This window comes from Oryx dammah, unplaced genomic scaffold (assembly GCF_014754425.2).
Source record: "Oryx dammah isolate SB20612 unplaced genomic scaffold, SCBI_Odam_1.1 HiC_scaffold_13, whole genome shotgun sequence".
Classification (NCBI taxonomy): Eukaryota; Metazoa; Chordata; class Mammalia; order Artiodactyla; family Bovidae; genus Oryx; species Oryx dammah.
In genome coordinates, this window is record NW_024070197.1 from 38,626,978 (window position 1) to 38,650,958 (window position 23,981).

The 23,981-nt window shown below is 43.4% G+C and overlaps 1 protein-coding gene across 3 annotated transcripts in view; it reads right to left on the reverse strand.

The window, feature by feature from the left end:
• Nucleotides 1–23,981, reverse strand: part of CCDC113 (coiled-coil domain containing 113) — a 31,644-nt gene that overhangs the window by 675 nt on the left and 6,988 nt on the right. For 2 of the 3 annotated variants that reach the window (XM_040253877.1, XM_040253879.1), the window contains exons 4-8: nt 20,141–20,308; nt 19,297–19,377; nt 15,939–16,094; nt 12,196–12,303; nt 488–643 (exon numbers count right to left, since the gene is read on the reverse strand). In XM_040253877.1, the coding sequence (XP_040109811.1) occupies nt 488–643; nt 12,196–12,303; nt 15,939–16,094; nt 19,297–19,377; nt 20,141–20,308 (669 nt within the window). The remainder of the gene's footprint in view (nt 1–487; nt 644–12,195; nt 12,304–15,938; nt 16,095–19,296; nt 19,378–20,140; nt 20,309–23,981) is intronic. The other variant, XM_040253878.1, reaches the window with a different exon arrangement.

Here is a 23,981-nt window from a genome sequence, read left to right on the forward strand (position 1 = left end):
GGGGCTTCCGGGCACACTGTACCGTATGAAAAGGCTGCGGACTTAGTCAACGGAAAGACCCATGTCAACTGTGTAAATGCATGGAATCAGCTTCTGAGTGATATTAAAATCCATTATTATCTCATTTTTTAAAAACCTGGCTTATCCATGTATTAAATAGCAATCACTTAATTATCCACGGTGGGGAGAGGGACTCAGAAGCTTCCAGAATTCAATAAGAAAATAAGCAACTAAAAACACACTATTGCTACAGAGTGTCTTCCTGATAACGTGAAAAGGCCCTGTCTTTAACAAGAAAAAGGAGCTTTAAGGAAAAAATTTTTTCAAAAGGTCATCTTTTATTTTGGTGTAAACGTTGAAGCAATGACTGAGATTTCTCACAGACGTTACACATCCAAACGCCTGCATTCTTAGCTCAGAAAACAAAATCCTAAACAAAAGATGGGGGGGCGGTGCATAAGACACACTGGGGGGTCTTGGGGCTCACCTCTGCGATCTCCACTTTCCTCTCCCACATCCTGATGGTCTTCTCCAGGTCCCCGTTGCGGATCTTCTCCCGGATGTACATCATCACCGGTGGAGCTCGGAACTCAGATAGCTGCTTCCGGAGCTGCTTGTTCAGAACCAGGGCCTTGGCCCGGTCCTGGGTGGGGGAAGGGACCAATTAGACCGTGGGGCTCCCTTGGCAGTTCCAGCCTCCTGGGACTTACTGGCCCTGGCAACTCCCCCTACTTTCAATGTTATTCTAAAAATAACGTTTACATTTTCAAAGGAGTGGGTGAAATCACAAGATTCTGACTTTTTACAGATCCTGACATGTTTGTCCAGTTCAGAAACACAAAGTTCAGTCTACACAGTCTTTCTTCCTCCCTTCCTTTTTTCCTTCTTCCTTTTCTTCCTTTATTAAGGAATGTGCTTTACTTTTGATTGCTTACGGGCTTTTTTGTGTGTGTGCAAAATATACATAACATAAAATTGCCCATTTTAACCATTTTAAAGTGTACAGCTCTATGGCATTCAGTGTACTCGAATTGTTTTGCAGCCTTCATCACAATCTGTCTGCAGAAGTTTTTCATTTTCCCCAACTGAATCTCGGTATCTATTAAACGCTAAACTTCCCATACCCTTCCCTAACTGGCCCTGACAACTACCATTCTATTTTATGTCTCTATGAATTAAAAAAAAATTTTTTTTGGTCTCACTGTGTGGCTTAAGTGAGCTTAGTTCCTTGGACTGCTAACGGATTCCTTCCCCCATTCTCTATGAATCTGACTACTCTAGATATAAGTGGAATCACACAATAGTTGCTCCTGCGTGACTGTCTAATTTAACTTAGTGTAAATGTCTTCAGAGTTCATCCATTTTGTAACATGTCAAAATTGTTTCTTTTCTAAGGATGAATAAAATTCTGTTACATGTATGTACAGCTCATTTTGGTTATTCACCCATCTGTCAATGGACATTTGAATTGCTTCTACATTTTGGCTATTGTAAATAATGCTACTACAAACCTGGGTGTACAAATACCTGTTGTTCAAATTCCTGCTTCCAAATTATTTGGGGTATATACCTCGAAGACAACTTGCTGGATCATATGGTTATTCTGTTTTTTTGAGGAATCTGTCTTTTTAAATTTTTTTTTAATTATTATAAAAATTAGTCCTTTTTTGAGTGGATTTTGAATTAGCATTGTCCTTTTAACAATTGTTTTGAATAGGCAACATATTCAATCCAAATGGTATAAAAGTACACAATGACAAGCTCCCATCCTACCCCTGTCCCCAGCCGCATAAGTCCCCTTCCAAGAAGCATATACTGCTTTTAGGTTTCCTGCACCCTTCAAGAAATCTCTCAGTTCAGTTCAGTCGCTCAGTGGTGTCCGAATCTTTGCAACCCCATGGACTGCAGTACGCCAGGCTTCCTTGTCCATCACCAACTCCCAGAGCTCGCTCAAACTCATGTCCATTGAGTCAGTGATGCCATCCAACCATCTCATCCTTTGTCATCCTCTTCTCCTCCCGCCTTCAATCTTGCCAAGCATCAAGGTCTTTTCCAATGAGTCAGTTCTTTGCATCAGGTGGCCAAAGTATTGGAGTTTCAGCTTCAACATCAGTCCTTCCGTTGAACACCCAGGACTGATCTTCTTTAGGATGGACTGGCTGGATCTCCTTGCAGTCCAACGAACTCTTTAGAGTCTTCTCCAGCACCACAGTTCAAAAGCATCGATTCTTCAGCGCTCAGCTTTCTTTGTGGTCCAGTTCTCACATCCATACATGACTACTGGAAAGACCATATCTTTGACTAGACGGACCTTTGTGGGCAAAGTAATATCTCTGCTTTTTATATGCTATCTATGTTGGTCATAGCTTTTCTTCCAAGGAGCAAGCATCTTTTAATTTCATGGCCGCAGTCACCATCTGCAGTGATTTTGGAGCCCCCCACCAACAAAAAAAAAAGTCTGTCACTGTTTCCCCATCTATTTCCCATGAAGTGATGGGACCGGATGCCATGATCTTTGTTTTCTGAATGTTGAGTTTTAAGCCAACTGTTTCACTCTCCTCTTTCACTTTCATCAAGAGGCTCTTTAGTTTTTCTTCGCTTTCGGCCTTAAGGGTGGTGTCATCTGCATATCTGAGGTTGTTGATATTTCTCCTGGCAATCTTGATATGTTTGCATGGATAGAAATCTCTATATTTACTTTTTTTGACCCAAAGAATAGCCGATTATATTCACTTTTTAAAAATACAATAACAGGAAGATTATTAATGAAGGGATATAAATCATTGGTTAGAACTATAATAAAGTCTACAGTTTATCAAGCACCTTCACATACACAACTCCTTTCAGTTCTCAATGATCCCAGGAGGTAGGAAGGAATCACTATCTGAGACTCAGAAACATTAAGTGATTTGCACAGAAATCTCACAAATTTTATCACTCTCAAACACCTGCTACCAAATTCCAGACTTTCTCAATGTTAAAGTAGATGGTTATGAATATCTGCTTTGAGCCTCAGTTTCCTCATCTAGAAAACAAGACTAATCAGATAACCTACATAGTGGTTATGAGAATCCAGTGAAACTCTTAAGTGGCTGTCAGCTCTTAGCACAGGATATGGTACACAGAAGCACTCAGTAAATTTTAAGAATAATGATCATACAAAGTTGTATCAATTCAATACACCTTCAGCAATATAAACATGTCTGCAAGCCGATGAGGACCAGAAAGAGGAAGGAATAATGAAAATGTATGGTGCACGAGTAAGGCAAAAGCCAAAGAACTCCTTCCCTTTTTGGAATTAATTTGGTTTTAATACAATAAGTAAAAATCGGGGCGAAAGCAAAATTAGAATATACAAAATTCTCCTAAAAGGAATTGGCATCTCAGCGACTTAGCAGCAGCAGCAGCAGCAGCAGCAGGGGGAGCCTCATATTAAATCTGGGATCACTGGGATACTTTGAAATAATAAACTCAGCAAATGTGCCCCCTGGAGACATCTTGTGGTGTGGGGAACCGGCCAGTGGATGGCACTGTTTCACCTGCCCTAGGCACCAAGGAGGCATTTATTGGCTTCAATAATATACTGGGCTTCCCCAGTAGCTCAACTGGTAAAAGAACCCATCTGCAATGCAAGAGATCCTGGTTCGATTCCTGTGTCGGGAAGTTCTCCAGGAGAAGGCATAGGCTACCCACTCCAGTATCCTTGGGCTTCCCTGATGGCTCAGACAGTAAAGAATCCACCTGTAATGAGGGAGACCTGGGTTCGACCCCTGGGATGGAAAAATCCCCTGGAGGAGGGCATGGCAACCCACTCCAGTATTCTTGCCTGGAGAATCACATGGACAGAGGAGCCTGGCAGGCTACAGTCCATGGCATTGCAAAGAGTCAGACACAACTGAACAACTAAGCACAGCCCAGCAATAATATACTAGTGCTTGTTGATCAGTATTCCTTAAAGATTACTCCTTTTCTTTTCTCCTCCATCTTAAAACTGAGACTCAGAAGCTTCTCAAGCAAATCTCCAGGTAGTTGGTAAACAGATCCAAATCTTCTCCCGTGAACAGCAACATTCCAGGGGAGACACTCTGCATGAAGAAGGTCATCTAGCATGAAGCTGGTCTCCAGCTGGGTATATAGTCTCAACTCTGTCAGCTTTTATCTGTAAGAGATTTCTCCAGAAGCATCAGCTTAGATCTCTTCTAGATCATAGAAGAGGCACTTCTGCTGCTCCATTTCCACACTTGTTTCTCTCCAAGTAGGGAAGCTGGGAGGTACAATCTCTGTACAAGATAATCTTTGGCCCTGTCATACTTGAGAAGCTGAAGAAGCCGTGAAGTCACCATCACCCATTCCAAAATCCAAAACCTTAGTGGTGGTTTTGTAGGACAGGAAGAAAGAGGACTGGATCTTCAAGTTCTGACAGCTCCTTATCCTAGACACTTTGCTGAGCTTTTCGAGTGGGGCCCCAACAAGGGTCCTTCTGCCTGGGGTTGTTGGAGCCAATAGAATGAGAACGCATTCACTTCAAAAGCAAAGGAAGGTTTTCTTCTTTGATTAAACAAGTGAGATCTAGGAGGACCCACTCCAGAGCGCACCGCTCCTGACAGGCTGCTTTATGGGGATCTTTACTCACTTTTATTTATCCAACTTTTTTCTCCCCCTCAATAAATCTTGAAGGATCTGCTGTATCAGCACATAAAGAATTTACTCTTTTTCAACAGCTGCATAATTTTCCATTGTATGGATGTACCATAATTTAACAAGTCCCCACCCCAGTCCTTAGCTTCTCCATCTCTTGTTACAACAAACAGTGCTGTGATTACAAATCTTTGGGGTATACATCATTTTGTAAAAATGCAAATATATCAGTAGGATAAGCTACTGAAAGTGAAATTGCTTATTCTAAGGCAGTGATTCTCAACCAGAAGCTATTTCCCCACAGGAGACATTTGGCAATGCCTGGAGACATTTTTGCTTGTCATCGTTAGGGGAGTGCTACTGGCATCTAGTAGGCTGAGGTCAGGGATGCTACTGAATACCCTACCATGCACAGGACAGACCCCACAACAAAGAATTATCTGACCCAAAATGTCGGTAGTGTCTAAGTTGAGAAACTCTGCCCTACTCATGTGAGTGTACACAATTTATGGTGCTAACTTGCCTTCTATTATAGTGATCAAGCCAATATACTTCTGCAGCAATGTTTGAGACTGCCTGTTTCCCCTGTTCTCTCAACACAATCTTACTATTTCATCTTTGTTAGTTTAATGGAGGAAAAATGGTACCTTACTATAGCTTTACTTTTTCTGACCCTTACAGGTGAAGAGGAACATTTTTAATATGTTTGAGATTTTTTAGCTTTTTTGTAAACTGTTTAAGTCTTTGGCCTATTTTTACTACTTTTTGTTAGATTTTTCCTATTAATTTCTAAAATGCATTTATGTTTTAAGAAAATTAGCACCTTGTGATGTTAGATACAACATTTTCCCAGTTACTTATCTTTTGGCCTTACTTATGATGGTTTTTGTCATGCAGAAAAATTTTTATTTTTATATAGTTGACTTTATTGATTTCATGGTTTATGGGCTTTACATTTTAAATGTGTTCCCCATTCCAAGATCATAATAAAAATGTTCCCACTATATAAATTTAGGACTTTAATGGCTTTATTATTTACATTTAAATTTATGATATGACTGGATTAATTTCACCATTACATATAAGTTCCAAGTTAATTGTTACTAACCGAAAAATCTGTTGTCTTTTATTACAATGTCAATTTTATCATAAACTAAATGCATCAATATTAATGTATACTTATATCAATTGGCTTATATTTTTTCTTTGATCTTCCAGTCTATTCATGGTCTTTTTTTTTAATGGTCCTGTTTTAAATACTGTAACCTCATGATACATCTCAGTATCTGGTAGGGCTAGTCTCCTCCTTATTAAGAATTTTAATTTTCCTATTTTTCCAAAAGAATTTTTGAGTCAGTTTATTTAAACCTTCCAAAAACTTTTGTTATTTTAATTGGAATACTGTTATTTCACAGATCAACTTAAATAGAACTAACGATCTTATGATGTTGACTCTTCCTAACCTAGTATGTTATTTTGATTCCTTGCTTCACAAAAGAATCACCATCTCATGACACCGGCATCATCTGGGATCTGGGTGAAAATGCAGACTCTCAGGCCATCTACCCAATCAGAAGCTGCTTGTAACAAGATCCCCCGTTATTGATTGTCTTCTTCTGGTTTGAGAAGCTACTTTAATTCAGTTTAAGACAACCTAATAAAATTAATTTTTTATTAACTTGTTTTCAGAATGCAGTACAAATTTGTCAGGAAGTATACAGTGCATACCTACTATCTGTCTAGCATGACACACAACTGTGGGGAGACCTAAAAATACATTCAGAACCATCAGTGGACACTCTTGTGAGGAGGATGATTAGAGAATACCTGAGATGCATATAACGAAGTAAGAACTAAAGCATTAAGTACTAGCTATGAGGGATATGTTCAGAAGAGCAGGGACTGCAATCTCACCCAGCACCCTGCTTGAAGAGCAGGGTGAAACTACAGGAAAGGCAGGCCATTGTTGCCATGCCCAGCTCCAGTGCAATGGTGCAGGGGAGAGGCTGTAAAACAAAGAATGTGGCCTAAGAAATGAACTTTACTTGGAACAGTGTGGGGATATCATGCCTAAGGACTTTGTGGAAAACAGTGGAGATCTTTGGGGTGAGTGGTTAAGATCAATCTGATAGTTCCATAGAAGTAGCAACAAGCAAAAAGTAGATCAGTTAGATCTTTAACTTAACCAGAGAAAGAGAAAATTAAGAAAAGCCTTCCTGAGAGTTTCTTGGACTCAAGGAGATCAAGTCTGTCATTCCTAGAGGAATCTACCCTGAATATTCATTTGAAGGATTGATGCTGAAGTTCCAATAATTTGGCCACCTGATGAGAAGAACTGACTCATCGGAAAAGACTCTGATGCCGAGAAAGATTGAGAGCAGGAGGAGAAGGGGGTGACAAAGGATGAGATGGTTGGATAGCGTCACTGACTCAATGAACATGAGTTTGAGCAAACTCCAGGAGATAGTAAAGGACAGGGAAGCTTGGCATGCTGCAGCCCTTGGGGTCGCAAAGAGTTGAAACAACAAATATGTGGTTAGAGCAAGCCTCAATGACTGGCAATGCTTTGCCCCTGTGATCGAGCCTGATATTAATTAAATCAAGAATGTGGAGCAATTAACGTCTCAGGGTGTTAAGGCAGTAGAGACATCGGCTAGTAATGAAGGAGGCTAACAGCTAGGTGTGGTACCAATAGAGGCAGACCAGCGAGAGGTTTAGCTGGAAGATGGAGGAGTCAAAGAGAACTCAGCTGAAATCACCCTGGTTGTCAGGGAGATAGACTCTGTGAGCAAGGCTGTACCCTCTGAGGAGCCACATCAGAGGCTACTAACAGCAGGAGAGGGAGACTTTACTGAATAGTGCAGCCAAATCACTAAACAAGAAGCAAAAATGATATCAAGACCAAGATATTGCTACTAAAATATATTATCTAAAATGTCCAGTTTGCAAGAAAAATTATGAGATAGGAAAGAAACAAGGACGTGTGATCCACACAGGGATACAAAGAGGCAATTTAAACTGCTTTTCAGAGAATCCAGAAGGGCTTGGCAAAGTCTTCAAAGTAGCTATCATGAAAATGATAAAGAAACTCAAGGAGGGAACTTCCCTGGTGGTACAGAGGATAAGAATCCTCCTGCCAGTGCAGGGGACAGGGGGTTGATCCCTGGTCCGGGAAGATTCCATATGCTAAGAGGCAACTAAGCTCATGCACTACAACTACTGAGCCTGCGCTCTAGAGTCCTTACTCAGCAACTACTGAGCCCACATGCTGAACCTACTGAAGCTCATGCACCTAGAGCCTATGCTCTGTAACAAGAGAAGCCATTGCAATTAGAAACCCTTGAAGAGTAACCCACGCTTGCCACAACCAGAGAAAGCCCATGCAGCAACAAAGATCCAGTGCAGCCAAAAATAAATTAAATAAATAAATCTTAAAAAAAAAAAATTGGGCAAAGGTCTTGAATAGACATTTTTCCAAGAAAGATAGACATGTAGCCAAAAAGCATATGAAAAGATGCTCAATGTCGTTAGTCATAAAGAAATTCAAATCAATACCACTTCCCACCTATTGCAAAGCATTGAAGAAAGCACCTGAAAATAACAAGTGTTGGTGAAGATGTACAGAAATTGGAACCCTCACACATACATTTTCGATGGGAATGTAAAATGGAGCAGCCGGTTTGCAAAACAGCTTGGCGGTTTCTGTAAATGTTAAACATAGAGGTACTGTATATATAGGGCTTCCCTGGTGGCCCAGCGGAAAAGAATATGTCTGCAATGCAGCATGTGGGCATGCTAAGTCTCTCCAGTTGGGTCTGACTCTTTGTGACCCAGTGGACTCACCAGGTTCCTCTGTCCATGGGATTCTCCAGGCAAGAATAAATACTGGAGTTGGTTGTCATGCCCTCCACCAGGGGATCTTCCCAACCCAAGGACCAAACCTCTTAGGTCTCCTGATTGGCAAGCAGGTCGTTTACCACTAGAGCCACCTGGGAAGACCCTATGCTGCTGCTGCTAAGTCGCTCAGTCGTGCCCAACTCTTTGCGATCCAGTGGCCTGCAGCCCACCAGGCTCCTCCGCCCATGGGATTTTCTAGGCAAGAGTACTGGAGTGGCTTGGCATTGCCTTCTCTGAAAGACCCTATGAGAAAAGGCCAATTCACAGAGACACGAAGCTGACTAGTAGTCACCTGTGGTTACCTAACAGAGGCAGAAGATATAAAGAAGAGGTGGCAAGAATACACAGAACGGTACGAAACAGATCTTCACGACCCAGATAATCACGATGGTGCGATCACTCCCCTAGAGCCAGACATCCTGGAATGTGGAGTCAAGTGGGCCTTAGGAAGCATCACTACAAACAAAGCCAGTGGAGCTGATGGAATTCAGTTGAGCTATTTCAAATCCTAAAAGATGATGCTGTGAATATGCTGCACTCAATATGCCAGCAAATTTGGAAAACTCAGCAGTGGCCATGGGACTGGAAAAGGTCAGTTTTCATTCCAATCCCCAAGAAAAGCAATGCCAAAGAATGCTCAAACTACTGCACAATTGCACTCATCTCACATGCTTGCTGTCTATGGGGTCGCACAGACCTGGACATGACTGAAGCGACTTAGCAGCAGCAGCACACCCTAGCAAGGTAATGCTCAAAATTCTCCAAGCCAGGCTTCAGCAATACGTGAACTGTGAACTTCCAGATGTTCAAGCTGGTTTTAAAAAAGGCAGAGGAACCAGAGATCAAATTGCCAACATCTGTTGGATCATTGAAAAAGTAAGAGAGTTCCAGAAAAACATTTATTTCTGCCTTATGGACTATGCCAAAGCCTTTGACTGTGTGGATCACAATAAACTGTGGAAAATTCTGAAAGAGATGGGAATACCAGACCACCTGACCTGTCTCTTGAGAAATATATATGCAAAAAAAAAAAGAAATATATATGCAAGTCAGGAAGCAACAGTTAGAACTGGACATGGAACAACAGACTGGTTCCAAATCGGGAAAGGAATATGTCAAGGCTGTGTATTGTCGCCCTGCTTATTTAACTTATATGCAGAGTACATCATGAGAAATGCTGGACTGGATGAAGCACAAGCTGGAATCAAGATTGCCAGGAGAAATATCAATAACCTCAGATATGCAGATGACACCTTCCTAAGGGCACAAAGCGAAGAAGAGCTAAAGAGCCTCTTGATGAAAGTGAAAGAGGAGAGTGAAACAGTTGGCTTAAAACTCAACATTCAGGAAACTAGGATCACGGCATCTGGTCCCATCCCTTCATGGCAAACAGATGGGGAAACAATGCAAACAGTGGGAGACTTTATTTTGGGGGGCTCCAAAGTCACTGCAGATGGTGACTGCAGCCACGAAATTAAAAGATGCTTACTCATTGGAAGGAAAGTTATGACCAACCTGCTGCTGCTGCTGCTAAGTCGCATCAGTCGTGTCCGACTCTGTGCGACCCCATAGATGGCAGCCCACCAGGCTCCCAGTCCCTGGGATTCTCCAGGCAAGAACACTGGAGTGGGTTGTCATTTCCTTCTCCAGTGCATGAAAGTAAAAAGTGAAAGTGAAGTCACTCAGTAGTGTCTGACTCTTCACGACCCCATGGACTGTAGCCTACCAGGCTCCTCTGTCCATGGGATTTCCCAGGCAAGAGTACTGGAGTAGGGTGCCATTGCCTTCTTCGATAACCAACCTAGGCAATATATTAAAAAGCACAGACATTACTTTGCCAACAAAAGTCCATCTAGTCAAGGCTATGGTTTTTCCAGTAGTCATGTATAGATGTGAGAAAACTGTATAGATATAAAGAAAGCTGAGCACCAAAGAACTGATGCTTTTGAACTGTGGTGTTGGAGAAGACTCTTGAGAGTCCCTTGGATTGCAAGGAGATCCAACCATTCCATCCTAAAGGAGATCAGTTCTGGGTTAACTGAAAGGACTGATGTTGAAGCTGAAACTCCAATACTTTGGCCACCTGATGCAAAGAGCTGACTCATTTTAAAAGACCCTGATGCTGGGAAAGATTGAGGGCAGGTAGAGAAGGGGACGACATAGGATGAGACGGTTGGATGGCATCACTGACTCAATGGACGTGAGTTTGGGTAGACTCCGGTAGTTGGTGATGGACAGGGAGGCCTCACGTGCTGCAATCCCTGGAGTCACAAAGAGTCGGACACGACTGAGGGACTAAAGTGAGTGAGTGAGTGGTTGGCGGATGGGAATGAGGTGAGGTAAAATAAAGGATGTCTAGTGGATCCAGGGTTTCTTTCTGAGGTGATGAAAATGTTCAAAAATACTCAAGCTGGTGGTTACACAACTCTGGGAATATACTATAAGCCACTCGAATCTACACTTTAAATTGATACATTATTTCATACATGAATTATATCCCAATTGAGCTGTTTTTTTTTTTAAGTTAAGAAAATGAAAATATACTAAGTAGTTAACGTCAGGCTTTTAAAGATTGATCTCACATTTTACTTGTCATCTAAGAAGTATCAGCCCAAACAAAGAAGGACCACAGGAATTCCACATAGAGAGAATATACAGATCTTTGCTTTGATTTTGTTATAGGCCACTCAGTACTGAGACTGGCTTTTTTTTTTTTTTGGAAAGGATTCGGGCTCTCCACCAAGAATATGATGCGGATGCCACGGCAAAACTGAGTCAGATGTAGTAATCCTGTGGCTTCGGGACTGTTGTAGGCAGTGTCGGGGACACTTCAGACTCATTTAAGACAATGACAGTGATAACTGAACAGGTGGATGGTTGTAAGAGGTTGACAAAGCACCCTGTCTGATCACCGCAACAAAGGCTGTGACATCTTTTGCCCGGATGCAGAAACTGAGTTCTGTCTACTTCAAAGGCTTATTCGAGGCTAAAGACTGGCAACACCAAAGCTGATGCCAGGCCTTCAGAATACAAGTCCAGGGCTCATTGTCCCCCATCTTCCCCCCCAAAGTCCCTTTTGAGGATCCCAGGTGCATTTAGGTTGCGGGAATTCAACTCTATGTGCTCAGCCAAATACTGAGAGCACTCAACCCCCGTGCAGATGGAGGGAGCTCAGATGTTCACATGGTGACCGCAGGCCCTGGAGGGCCCTGGGACGGAGGTCACAAGTCTACCATCTGAGCAGCCACCATACCAAGTGAGAGCTCCGTGTTTAAAAAGCTTTCTCTCCTTTGCATAGAATGTTATCATTTGCTGTGCGTTCTTTTTCTTATATTGGTTACATTATTACACGCATCGTACATTTTTTCGCCAGGTTGAATACACTATACTTTGAATTTGGTACCTTATGAGTCACTTAAGGAATTCTCAAGAGTGATTTGGACTCTGTGGTTTCTAGATGATTTCTGACTCTAGATTCTAACCCAGCAGTAATTAAAATGCCAACACCATGGGCTGGGAGCCTTCTCCTCTGATGGCCCAGAACTATTTTGATTTTTCTGATCTAAGGCTTTTCTAGACAAAAACCAAGGTGGATGACTCAGAGTCCTTGTTGACAGGAGGAGAAAAACACCAGAAAGAGTATGTTTTACCCTCACCTACCTCCTCTGCTTGTAGGGTTTCTTTTTCAACTTTTTCAAGTAACTCTTTTCTCAGCAAGAACTCCTTGGTCAGATTGAGGGACATTTCCATGGCGTGGTGTAGCTTGCTCTGCAATATAACAACACAGGAAGTCTTGAGCAAAGATGATCACTATAGGAAAAAGAGACAGACAACTCTTTATTCAGCAGAATAGCAGGACCATCCAGGAACTTGGGTCTGTCCTTCTTATAACTCCAGATTCTCAGAATCCTGGTGCCTAAGAGGCAGGGGAGGACCTCGGGAGGCTTCTCACCTGCAAAGCACCCAGACACATCTGGACCCAAATCCCACCCCACCGTTTACTAAGAGAACCTCTCCAGACTTGGCCTGACTGCTTTGTAGGGTTGTGGTGCTTAGTCACTCAGTCGTATCTGATTCTTTGTGATCCCATGGACTATAGCCCTCCAGGCTCCTCTGTCCATGGAATTCTCCAGGCAAGAATACTGGAGTGGGTTCCCATTTCCTTCTCTAGGGGATCTTCTCAACCCAGAGATCGAACCTGGGTCTCCTGCATTGCAGGTGGACCCTTTACTGTCTGAGCCACCAGGAAAGACTTAACAGAGACAAATCCTGGTAAAGTGTTGAGCACAGTGCCTGACACAAGGAGAGCACGTGGCATAAGACCACCATCATTTGGACAAAGAGGTGGATGCTACTGTGAGCATGTGCGATCTCATCTGTGAGGTCTTCCCAGACCAGGAATCGAGCCCATGTCTCCTGCAACGGCAGGCAGACTCTATACCATGCAGCCACCACGGATGCCCCAGGGGCTCCCTTGACTGAGACTCACTCATAAAACTCACAGAAGAGAAAACACTGTTGTCTGTCTCCTTCATGGCTAAACCCTCAGTACTTAGCCCTGTGCCTAGTGTGCCACAGGTTCTCATATATTTAGTAATAGAGGCAAATTATTCTACATATTTTTTTATTATTTTAGAAATATGTATTTCTTTGGTTGTGCCAAGTCTTAGATGTGGCACGCAGGATCTTTCATCTTTAGCTGCGGTGGCATGTGGGATCTAGTTCTCTGACCAGGGATCGATCCCAGGTCCCTGTATTGGGAGCAAGGAGTCTTAGCTACTAGACCACCAGGGAAGTCCCATTCTACATATTTTTAATGACATCTCACACTTGGGTGTTTGACACTAAAATGAAAATGATCCAACCTGCTGCCCATCCATCCGTAAACATACTTCTGGATTTTTAGCAGTTTTTTGACAATTCTGACTGAGCACTTGCTTTGCCCTTGTCCTCAGTGCTAGGAACATGTCACTGACCAGTCAAGCTCTGTCCTGGTGGGCAGTCACAAAAACCTGCTTCTGAGAGGGGAAGCATTGGCCCATGGTTCCCAGTGGAGTCCCCATTCAAACCCAGGTAAGCCTGACTCTACAACTCACCATGCTGGGCCCTGCTTTCTGCAGGAGACCTGAGAACTGAGATACAGAAAAAGTCAAACGGCACCTCTCTCAGCTTCAGGCTGTCGCCTTAGGTCTCCTGTAGGCGTCTCCTCCCAGCTTCACCATCTGCTTGCTGTTATTCTCAGCAGGCTGACAGGCGCCCTAGCCCCTGGGATTCTGACCAGAATGGCTCCCATCCTGCCCACCACGGCCTGTGTTCCAGCTGCTTAGGTTTCACCATCAATCTGCACTACGCGTTCTGGAGCTCAAGACCTGGGCCTGGCTGCCATATTAATATTTTATAGCCAGTAGCTCCACTCCAAAGCCCTGACTTTTCCCCGCAAGACCAGACTGGCCCTGGGCCACTTAGTTGATTCCTCAGGATCAGATCAAGGTCCAGTGTGATGTAACCACATACCTCACAGCTCTCCAGCTGGACACAAGAATTTCAGAATGTGAGCACAACCTTGTCTACACACATTTTGCCAGCGGAAGGCAGTGGGTAAGGCGGGACACACACTGGACTAGGAGCCCCAGCTCCGTCACAGCATGTGGCTTGAATCCAGCAATTACTCTCTCTCTTTCAGCCTCAGGTTTTTCATTTGTAAAGGGAAAACATTGAACAAACATAAGCTTAATATAAACACATTCGAATTCACATTTTTAAATGACACTGTGTGAGCCGAATGAAGTTTACTTGTGAGCTACCTAAGTCCGTGGCTGCTGTTGCCACCAAGGCACTGGGCCAAGGGTCAGCAACCTTGTTCTATAGAAGGTTAGATGGGAAATATTTCAGGCTTTGCAGGCCAAGAGGCAAAATTGATACTGTATAATTATATTAACAAGAGAAAAAAACAAACTACCACAATTGTTTTATTGATAAAATTCAGACTGAAATAATTAAGTATAATATTTTGGGATACCAGTCTACAAATGAGAGGAATGAAATTTCTAGGGGAGAAATCAATTTTACTTAATTGGGTATCAAAGGGAGTGTTCTCTATCAAAATCAGTTGCAAATGTTCATCTGTAAAAACCACCCTTGTCTCCTAGGCCAGTGGACAGGATAGATGGGCCACTGTATCAGACAGTTGCCAGCAGAGTGACCAGACCTCCTGGTCTGCCAGGGACAGGCCATGCTCATGCCCATGCTGCTGCTGCTGCTAAGTCACTTCAGTCGTGTCCGACTGTGGGCAACCCCATAGATGGCAGCCCACCAGGCCCCCCCGTCCCTGGGATTCTCTAGGCAAGAACACTGGAGTGGGTTGCCATTTCCTTCTCCAATGCATGAAAGTGAAAAGTGAAAGTGAAGTCGCTCAGTCGTGTCCGACTCTTCATTACCCCATGGACTGCAGCCCACCAGGCTCCTCCATCCATGGGATTTTCCAGGCAAGAGTACTGGAGTGGGGTGCCATCGCCTTCTCTGTTCATGCCCATAGTCCCTGCTTAATTATCAATATTGCCTCTTTCTCACCAAAGACAGTTCTGTGCAGATAAAGGTTGTTTGTTTTTTTTTTTAATTTATAGCAAAGATGATTTCCTTTGCAGAGTTTTAAGCAGGGAAGTACTTATTGTTGTTTAGTTGCTCAGTTGTGTCTGACTCTCTTACGATTCCAGGGATTGTAGCCCACCAGGCTCCTCTGTCCATGGGATTTCCCAGGCAAGAATACTGGAGTGGTTTGCCATTTCCTTCTCCAGGGTATCTTCCCCGTTAAGACAGGGATCAAGCCCAAGTCTCCTGCATTGGCAGGCGGGTTTTTTTTTTTTTTTACCACTGAGCCACCAGGGAAGCCCCAGGGAAGTGCTTATTACAGACTAAATTAAATAGAGCCCTAACTGTGGCTGGTTCTTAAAACTCACAGTGCATAAAAATCATCTGGGGAGTTAAAAAAATGTATGGCTCTCACCTCCTAATTCAATTGGTCGGAGTTGAGCTAGTGTGTCTATCTTAAAAGAAAAAAAGGCTCCTCAACTGGTTTTAACACATAGTCAAGGTTATAGAGACATTTGGGGGATTTTAGGAGATATGGCCGGAGAAGGCAATGGCAACCCACTCCAGTACTCTTGCCTGGAAATCCCATGGATGGAGGAGCCTGGTAGGCTGCAGTCCATGGGGTCGCAAAGAGTCGGACACGACTGAAGTGATGTAGCAGCAGCAACAGCAGGAGATATGGCTTTGTTGGGAGAAATCAGAGAGCAACAGGGGAGCGTAGGATGCCTAGGCTCTCAGTGAAGCCACAGTGATGTCCCAGAACCTCTCTGTGGCTCGGGAAACCCCAGGCACTGGGGCACAAGCTTGGACCTTACTTTGTATGCATTAAGGATCTGCAGGGTGTTTCCAGATGCCAGCTTCATCTGGATCAGCTCTTGATTCCTTGCTTCAATCGTCTCTAAAAACTGAGCATTCTCGATCTTCAGCTGCTGGAAGTCAACGTCGTGGAGGGCCTCGCCTACCTCTTCCTTCTACAGCTCAGAAAGAAGAGTAACACAAGTCAGAAAGACAAAAACAAACATACATTAATGCGTAAGTGTGAAATCTAAAAAAAAATGATAAGAGGAACCTATGTGCAGGGCAGGAATAGAGGTGCAGATGCAGAGAATGGGCTTGTGGACCCAGTGGGGGAAGGGCTAGGTGGGATGAACTGGGAGACTGGGAGCGACATGTATATGCTGCTGCTGCGAAGTCGCTTCGAGTCCGACTCTGTGCTACACCAGAGACAGCAGCCCACCGTGTATATGCTACGTGTGTAAAACAGACAGCTAGTGGGAACCTGCAGTATAGCAAGGCAGCTCAGCTCAGTGCTCCGTGATGACCCAGAGGGGTGGGATGTGGTGAGGGGGGCCAGAGGGGTGTATGTATATGTATAGCTGATTCACTTTGTTGTACAGCAGAAACTAACTCAACTTTGTAAAGCAATTATATGCCAGTAAAAAAAATAAGAAGAATAGAACATGGCCGAGAAAGAAAGGATGTGAGGTTGTGACTTCTGTATCACCATACATTCAGTTTCAGGTGAGCTTTTGGAAGTCAGTCATCATTCAGTCATTCTCCAAACTTGGATTGGGGATCTGCTTGGTGCCAGGCATGGCCTTAGGCCCTAGGGATAGAGATCTGAGTAAACACAATACTCTCATACTCAATGACAGTTCACAGGCAGGTCACAGCGGGTGTCGTGGGACACACAGGGGCAGCTCGCAAACAGAAGCCCCTCAGGCAGGCCAGGAGAGTAGGGAAGGCGGGGTCAGGGGAGGCTTCCCCAGGAGGTGGTGCCTAAACAGGTGCCTAAACAAGGAAGAGGCCATTAAAGGTTGTTTTTAACCTGGAAAACTCAGAATCAGCAGCTCATAAATGCCTTTCCTTTGATCACGTGACGTTTCTGCACTCGCGGTGTATCGGTGCATTGGGTTGCCTCCCTAGCCGTCACCCCACTTACCTGTCCCACCAGCTCTATGGCAACTCACGTCTGTGGTCACAAAAGCCAACCTCGGGACTGCTCCCCACACCCACTTGCTATTCAAGCTGTATACCTCCTGAAAGACATCTTCTTCCCTTCCCCCCGAATAACACAACAATTTCCCTAAGCCCTAATTTGACCCCTCCTCCAGCTCAAACTGTTCCCATCTTCCACACCAGAAGGCAACCCGTCCCTCCACTCAGTCTCTGGATTTTGTGGCTCCTGGTTGCGGCTTCTGTGGTCTCCGTCTAGCAGTTACGCATCTACGCCTTTTCTCACCATCACCTCTCCCTGTGAGCCTATGAGGACAGGACCCCGTCAGTGTCATCTCTGGGTAGCAATGGCTTTTAGATTCAAGGTCAGCCATCTGCTTCCCCTCTCATGCTTCTGGATGCCTGAGCTTGCATGAAGCCCAGAGAACCAGGAACTCGGTATCAGGAGGCACGTTCTTGAAAACGTGCTGGGGCCATGTTCTTTCATCCACTGAACTCAACTCTCCTTCGCTGACATCTCCACCCCGGCTCCAGCCTGGGGACCCTCCCAAGCGGCTTGGTCCTTTCCCACAGCAGCCAGAGCACTTGGAGGCAGCAGCTACAGCCCTCATGGGCCCCTGTTCCTCGGCCCCATGAGTCCTGGGTCCCCTGATGTGTTCTCGGTTCCCTCTCCTACGTGGACTCTAGTTTGCAGATTCCTTCAAGCGTGGAGCTCTCCGTGAGACACGGTGCTCCAGGTGGGGTTACTCAGAACATCAGAACAGAGGGCAGAGAGACCACCCCTTTGTGGGGGGGCATTGTGGAGTGCAGCCTCGGCCACAGCTTGGCCCATAGCTGAACCGACTGTATCAGCTGCTCCACGACCAAGCCACCCAGGACCTGTGCAAGTATTTGGGGGGAATCAAAGTGAAGGATCTCACATTTGTCCTTAGTTACCTCATGTGTTAAAGTTGCCCCCAACCTGTTGAGCCTTTGGGATCCCAAGTCAATCAACCCACAGGCCCCAGACATTAATTCTCCTGCCCGACTCTGTGTCACTATCAGCAGCCACCTCTGATGTACACGCCATCAGTGCCTGCATTTGAGTTAATGATAGAAATACTGAGCTTAGAGAGGAGGGAAGCATGTAACCACATTCCAGAGGCCTTGTGCCATGTCTGCCTTTAATCAGGAGCCTTTTGGATCAGCTGCTCAAAGACTCAGCAAAGCATACTCCGAACTGTGCCACCCAGGCCACACTCCCCAAAAGGGTCAACAAGTATGGCATGAGGGGTTTTTTATATATGGTTTTCTTTCTTTATTTTTGGTTGTGCTGGGGCTTTGTTGTTGTGGGGGCTTTTCTCGAGTTGAGGTGAGCAGGGGAGACTCTCTAGTTGCAGTCGGCGGGCTTCCCACTGCAGCAGCTTCTCTTATTGTGGAGCATGGGCTCCCACACGGGCTTCAGTGCTTGTGGCTCCTGGGCTCAGCAGTTGTGGTTCCCGGTTTCTAGAGCACAGGCTCAGCAGTTGTGAGTTAGTCGTTCTTCGGCATACGGAATCTTAGTTACTGGACCGGGGACCAACCTGTGTCTCTTGCATTGGCAGGTGGATTCTTTACCACTGAGCCACCAGGGAAGCCCCATGAAGGTCTTTTAAATTCAAGCCAGCTCCATTACAGATTTATCAGCATAGAAACTGTATTAGTTTCCTATTGCTACCATAAGAAATGACCACAAACGCAGAGGTTTAAAACAATAGGAGTGTATTCTCTTACAGCTCATGAGGTCAGAAGTCCGAAACAGTTCTTTGGATTAAAACCAAGGAGTTGGCAGGGTGGCATTCCTTCTGGAGGCTCTAGAGGTGAATCTGTTTCCTTGCCATTACCAGCTTCTACAGGCAGTCTGCATCCTTCATTCCTGATCCCTTCCTTTGCTTTGATCTCTGCTTCTATTCCCACATCTTCTCTGTCTCTCACTCTCCTGCCTCCCTCTCCTAAGGACTCTTGTGATTACGTTGGACCCACTCAGATACTCCAAGATATTCTCCCCATCTCAACATTCTTGATTTCATCACACCCATGTAATCTTTATGCCACGTAAAGTAATATAGTCACAGACTCCAGGATTTAGGACATGGACATCTTTGGAATTTGGAGACATGGACATTTTGGGGAGGATGTTGTTTTACCCACTACAGTAACCTTAAAAAGAAAGAAAGAAAGAAAGACAAATCCACATACCTGCCTCAATTGTAAAAGCAACTTCTTCCTCTGGACTTTGAGCGAAACATTTTTCAAACGTAATTTATCCTTCATATTATCCTAAAAGATAAAAGCAAATTTTAATCCATTGTTCTCCTTCTTCCCTATCAGCAGGTCTGTGACTGCAGAATTAAACTTTGAGCCCTAACATGCAGTCACTTATTTTTAACTCTTTGATGTCTACTGAAGCTGGTGTTGCTACGACTTCCTTGCTCATGAGCAAGCAGCAGAGGAAACTGGGTCTGCTCTATACAAATTTTCTATTACTTTTAAATTCAAGATAACTTGAGTATATTGTTGGATATAGGGGCCTTTCCTGACAAAATGATCTTATGATTCCTTGATCTATTACCCTCTTGGTAATTTACATAATTTTTATTACATATAACATGTTAGAGTTAGTACCACTACCTATCTGCAGGATCCAAAGCTTGATAGGCTACAAAATCTTTGAAAGTAAAGGAACATTTGTCTCATTCTTACACTAATGGAACTCAAAGAAATTGAGGTTTACTTGTCCTACACTACGTAGTCACCTGACCAAACAGGCTCACACTTTTCTCAACAAGACAGCAGGTCTTGAAACAAACAAGAAAATTAAAAGGAAGAAGCTGATCTGAGATAACTATGAATATCCATTCTGCCTGTTTGACTTAGGCTTTGATAAACTTGCATTTTAAGACACACACACTTTGAGGGACACAAAAAAATGTTCATATATGGGCAACAGTTATGGTGGACCAAATGGAGTGAGGCAGCCTCACGTGGACCACTTCTGTGTCATCGTTCTATGAAAGTATTCCCCTCTCTAAGCTCTAACCACCTTCCAACTCACTCTCCGACGATTCATGTCCTCAATGTACTTCATCACTTTCTGAGTGGCCAAAATACTCCCTTTCTTCTTGGATATGGTCTTTAGAATATCTTTTTCAAACTCATGCACTTCTCTCTGGACTTCGGTCCATCGAATTTCAGCTTCCTCGATGATAGCCTGGGGGAGTCAGTGCAAAGAGAGGACAGTTTTCAAAACTTCTCAAGGAGACATGCATCTAAGGAAACCTAAGGTCTCAGGCCTATTTGGGTCCCAATGCCTAACGTTTCTTCTTAGTCTTAGAAAGATATCCTGAAGATACAAATGGGACCATGTGAACCTTGTTATTAAAAAGCATGCCTCAAAAAAGTTACAGTATCTATATATATAAGGGGAAGAATAAACAAAAAAGGGCCTCGAGTATCTCCAGAAATATGAATTTCCATATCTGAAATGTTATTTATCATTAAAATTATAACACTAATATTATCATATATCACCATATCATATATATGTATCATATATCATATATATACCATATCATATACATATATATATATATATACACATATATAATATCTGGGAGGTTATACACCAAAATAATAACCACAGCTGTATATGGAAAGATGGACTAGGAAGGAGGCAGAGAAGTACTCTTACTATATACTTTTATAATTTGAAAAAAAAGTTATAATGAATCTATGTATTGATACAAAAAGACACTATTAAGTGAAAAATACAGTTCACAAAATAATATGATACCTTTTTATAAAGACATTCATATATACATAGGAAATCTAAACTCTAGGAGACAAATAGAGTAACCAACAGTAATTACCTCTAGGTGGATGTTTTCAAATGTTTCTCTTTTAGCTTACCTGCATGTTTAAATTTTGCTACAACAGAGATTATCTTTAAATTAAAAAATGCAAACATGCATATATTATTTTAAAGAATAAAATGAGTAGCCACAGAGCAAATCATCTTTGATCAGGCTCTTTCACTGGGCACCAAGGAACAAAAGCATGTTCCTTTGCTGGCCAGCATCTGGCCATAGCCTCCTCCCTCCCCATAAACTTCACAGGCCAGAACATCTATCCACCTTAAATGCTACTTACTATACATTACTGAAATGCAAAATAGGAAGTCAAGAGATATCTAGACTAACAGGCAAATTTGGCCTTGGAGTACTAAATGAAGCAGGGCAAAGGCTAACAGAGTTTTGCCAAGAGAATGCACTGGTCATAGAAAACACCCTCTTCCAACAACACAAGAGAAGACTACACATGGACATCACCAGATGGTCAATACTGAAATCGGATTGATTATATTCTTTGCAGCCAAAGATGGAGAAGCTCTATACAGTCAGCAAAAACAAGACTGGGAGCTGACTGTGGCTCAGATCAGGAACTCCTTATTGCCAAATTCAAACTGAAATTGAAGAAAGTAGGGAAAACCACCAAACCATTCAGGTATGACCTAAATCAAATCTCTTATGACTATACAGTAGAAGTGACTAGATTCAAGGGATTAGATCTGATAGACAGAGTGCCTGGAGAACCATGGATGACGTTTGTGACATTGTACAGGAGACAGGGAGCAAGACCATCCCCAAGAAAAAGAAAGGCAAAAAGGCAAAATGGTTGTCTGAAGAGGCCTTACAAATAGCTGAGAAAAGAACAGAAGCAAAAGGCAAAGGAGAAAAGGAAAGATATACCCATTTGAATGCAGTGTTCCAAAAAATAACAAGGAGAGATAAGAAAGTCTCCCTCAGTGATCAGTGCAAAGAAACAGAGGAAAACAATAGAATGGGAAAAACTAGAGATCTCTTCAAAAGAATTAGAGATACCGAGGGAATATTTCATGCAAAGATGGGCACAATAAAGGACAGAAATGATATGGACCTAACAGAAGCAGAAGATATTAAGAAGAGGTGGCAAGAATACACAGAAGAACTGTACAAAAAGAATCTTCATGACCCAGATAATCACGATGGTGTGATCACTCATCTAGAGCCAGACATCCTGGAGTGTGAAGTCAAATGGGCCTTAGGAAGCATCACTACAAACAAAGCTAGTGGAGATGATGGAATCCCAGTTGAGCTATTTCAAATCCTGAAAGATGATGCTGTGAAAGTGAGGCACTCAATATGCCAGCAAATTTGGAAAACTCAGCAGTGACCACAGGACTGGAAAAGATCAGTTTTCATTCCAATACTAAAGAAAGGCAATGCCAAAGAATGCTCAAACTACTGTACAATTGCACTCATCTCACACACTAGCAAAGTAATGCTCAAAATTCTCCAAGCCAGGCTTCACTGGGACATGAACCATAAACTTCCAGATGTTCAAGCTGGATTTAGAAAAGGCAGAGCAACCAGAGGTCAAGTTGCCAACATCTGCTGGATCATTGAAAAAGCAAGAGAGTTCCAGAAAAACATCTACTTCTGCTTTATGGACTATGCCAAAGCCTTTTACTATGTGGATCACAATAAACTGCGGAAAATACTGAAAGAGATGGGAATACCAGACCATCTGACCTGCCTCCTGAGAAATCTGTATGCAGGTGAGGAAGCAACAGTTAGAACTGTACATGGAACAACAGTCTGGTTCCAAATTAGGAAAGGAATACGTCAAGGCTGTATATTGTCACCCTGCTTATTTAACTTCTTTGCAGAGTACATCATGAGAAACACTGGGCTGGAAGAAGCACAAGCTGGAATCAGGATTGCTGGGAGAAATATCAATAACCTCAGATATGCAGATGACATCTTCCTTAGGGCAAAGTGAAGAAGAACTAAAGAGCCTCTTGATGAAAGTGAAAGAGGAGAGTGAAACAGTTGGCTTAAAACTCAACATTCAGGAAATAAAGATCATGGCATCTGGTCCCATCACTTCATGGGAAATAGATGGGGAAACAGTGGAAACAGTGAGAGACTTTATTTTGGGGGGCTCCAAAATCACTGCAGATGGTGATTGCAGCCATGAAATTAAAAGACGCTTACTCCTTCGAAGAAAAGTTATGACCAACCTAGACAGCATATAAAAAGCAGAGATATTACTTTGCCCACAAAGGTCCATCTAGTCAAAGCTATGGTCTTTCCAATAGTCATGTATGGATGTGAGAGTTGGACTATAAAGAAAGCTGAGCACTGAAGAATTGATGCTTTTGAACTGTGGTGTTGGAGAAGACTCTTGAGAGTCCCTTGGACAGCAAGGAGATCCAACCTGTCAATCTTAAAGGAAATCAGTCCTGAATACTCATTGGAAGGACTGATGTTGAAGCTGAAACTCCAAAACTTTGGCCACCTGATGCACAGAATTGACTCACTGGAAAAGACCCTGATGCTGGGAAAGATTGAAGGTGAGAGGAGAAGGGGATGACAGAGGATGAGATGGTTGGATGGCATCACTGACACAATGGACGTGAGTTTGAGTAAGCTCCAGGAGTTGGTGATGGACAGGGAAACCTGGCGTGCTGCAATCTATGGGGTCGCAGAGTTAGACATGACTGAGCAACTGAAATGAACTGATACATCACTCTCCTGCTCAATTATCCTCACTGGGGTCCTGCTTTCTAAGACATCAGAGAGAAACCCCTCTGCCTACTCAACCTGATTTCCTAATACAGCCCCCAAAGCACCTTCTCCTCTAACCTCACCAACCTCCTCAAGGTTATGAACTTGCTGTGAACATTCCCACCTCCACTACCTGTTCATGTCATTCACCTTACTTAGGGGGCCCTTGTTTTCCTATTCCTTCAACAACAGCCGTCATTCTTCACATATCAAGTCCTATGTCCAGCCCTACCTCCCCGACATGTCTTCTCTGACCACTCTAACCCACACCATGAT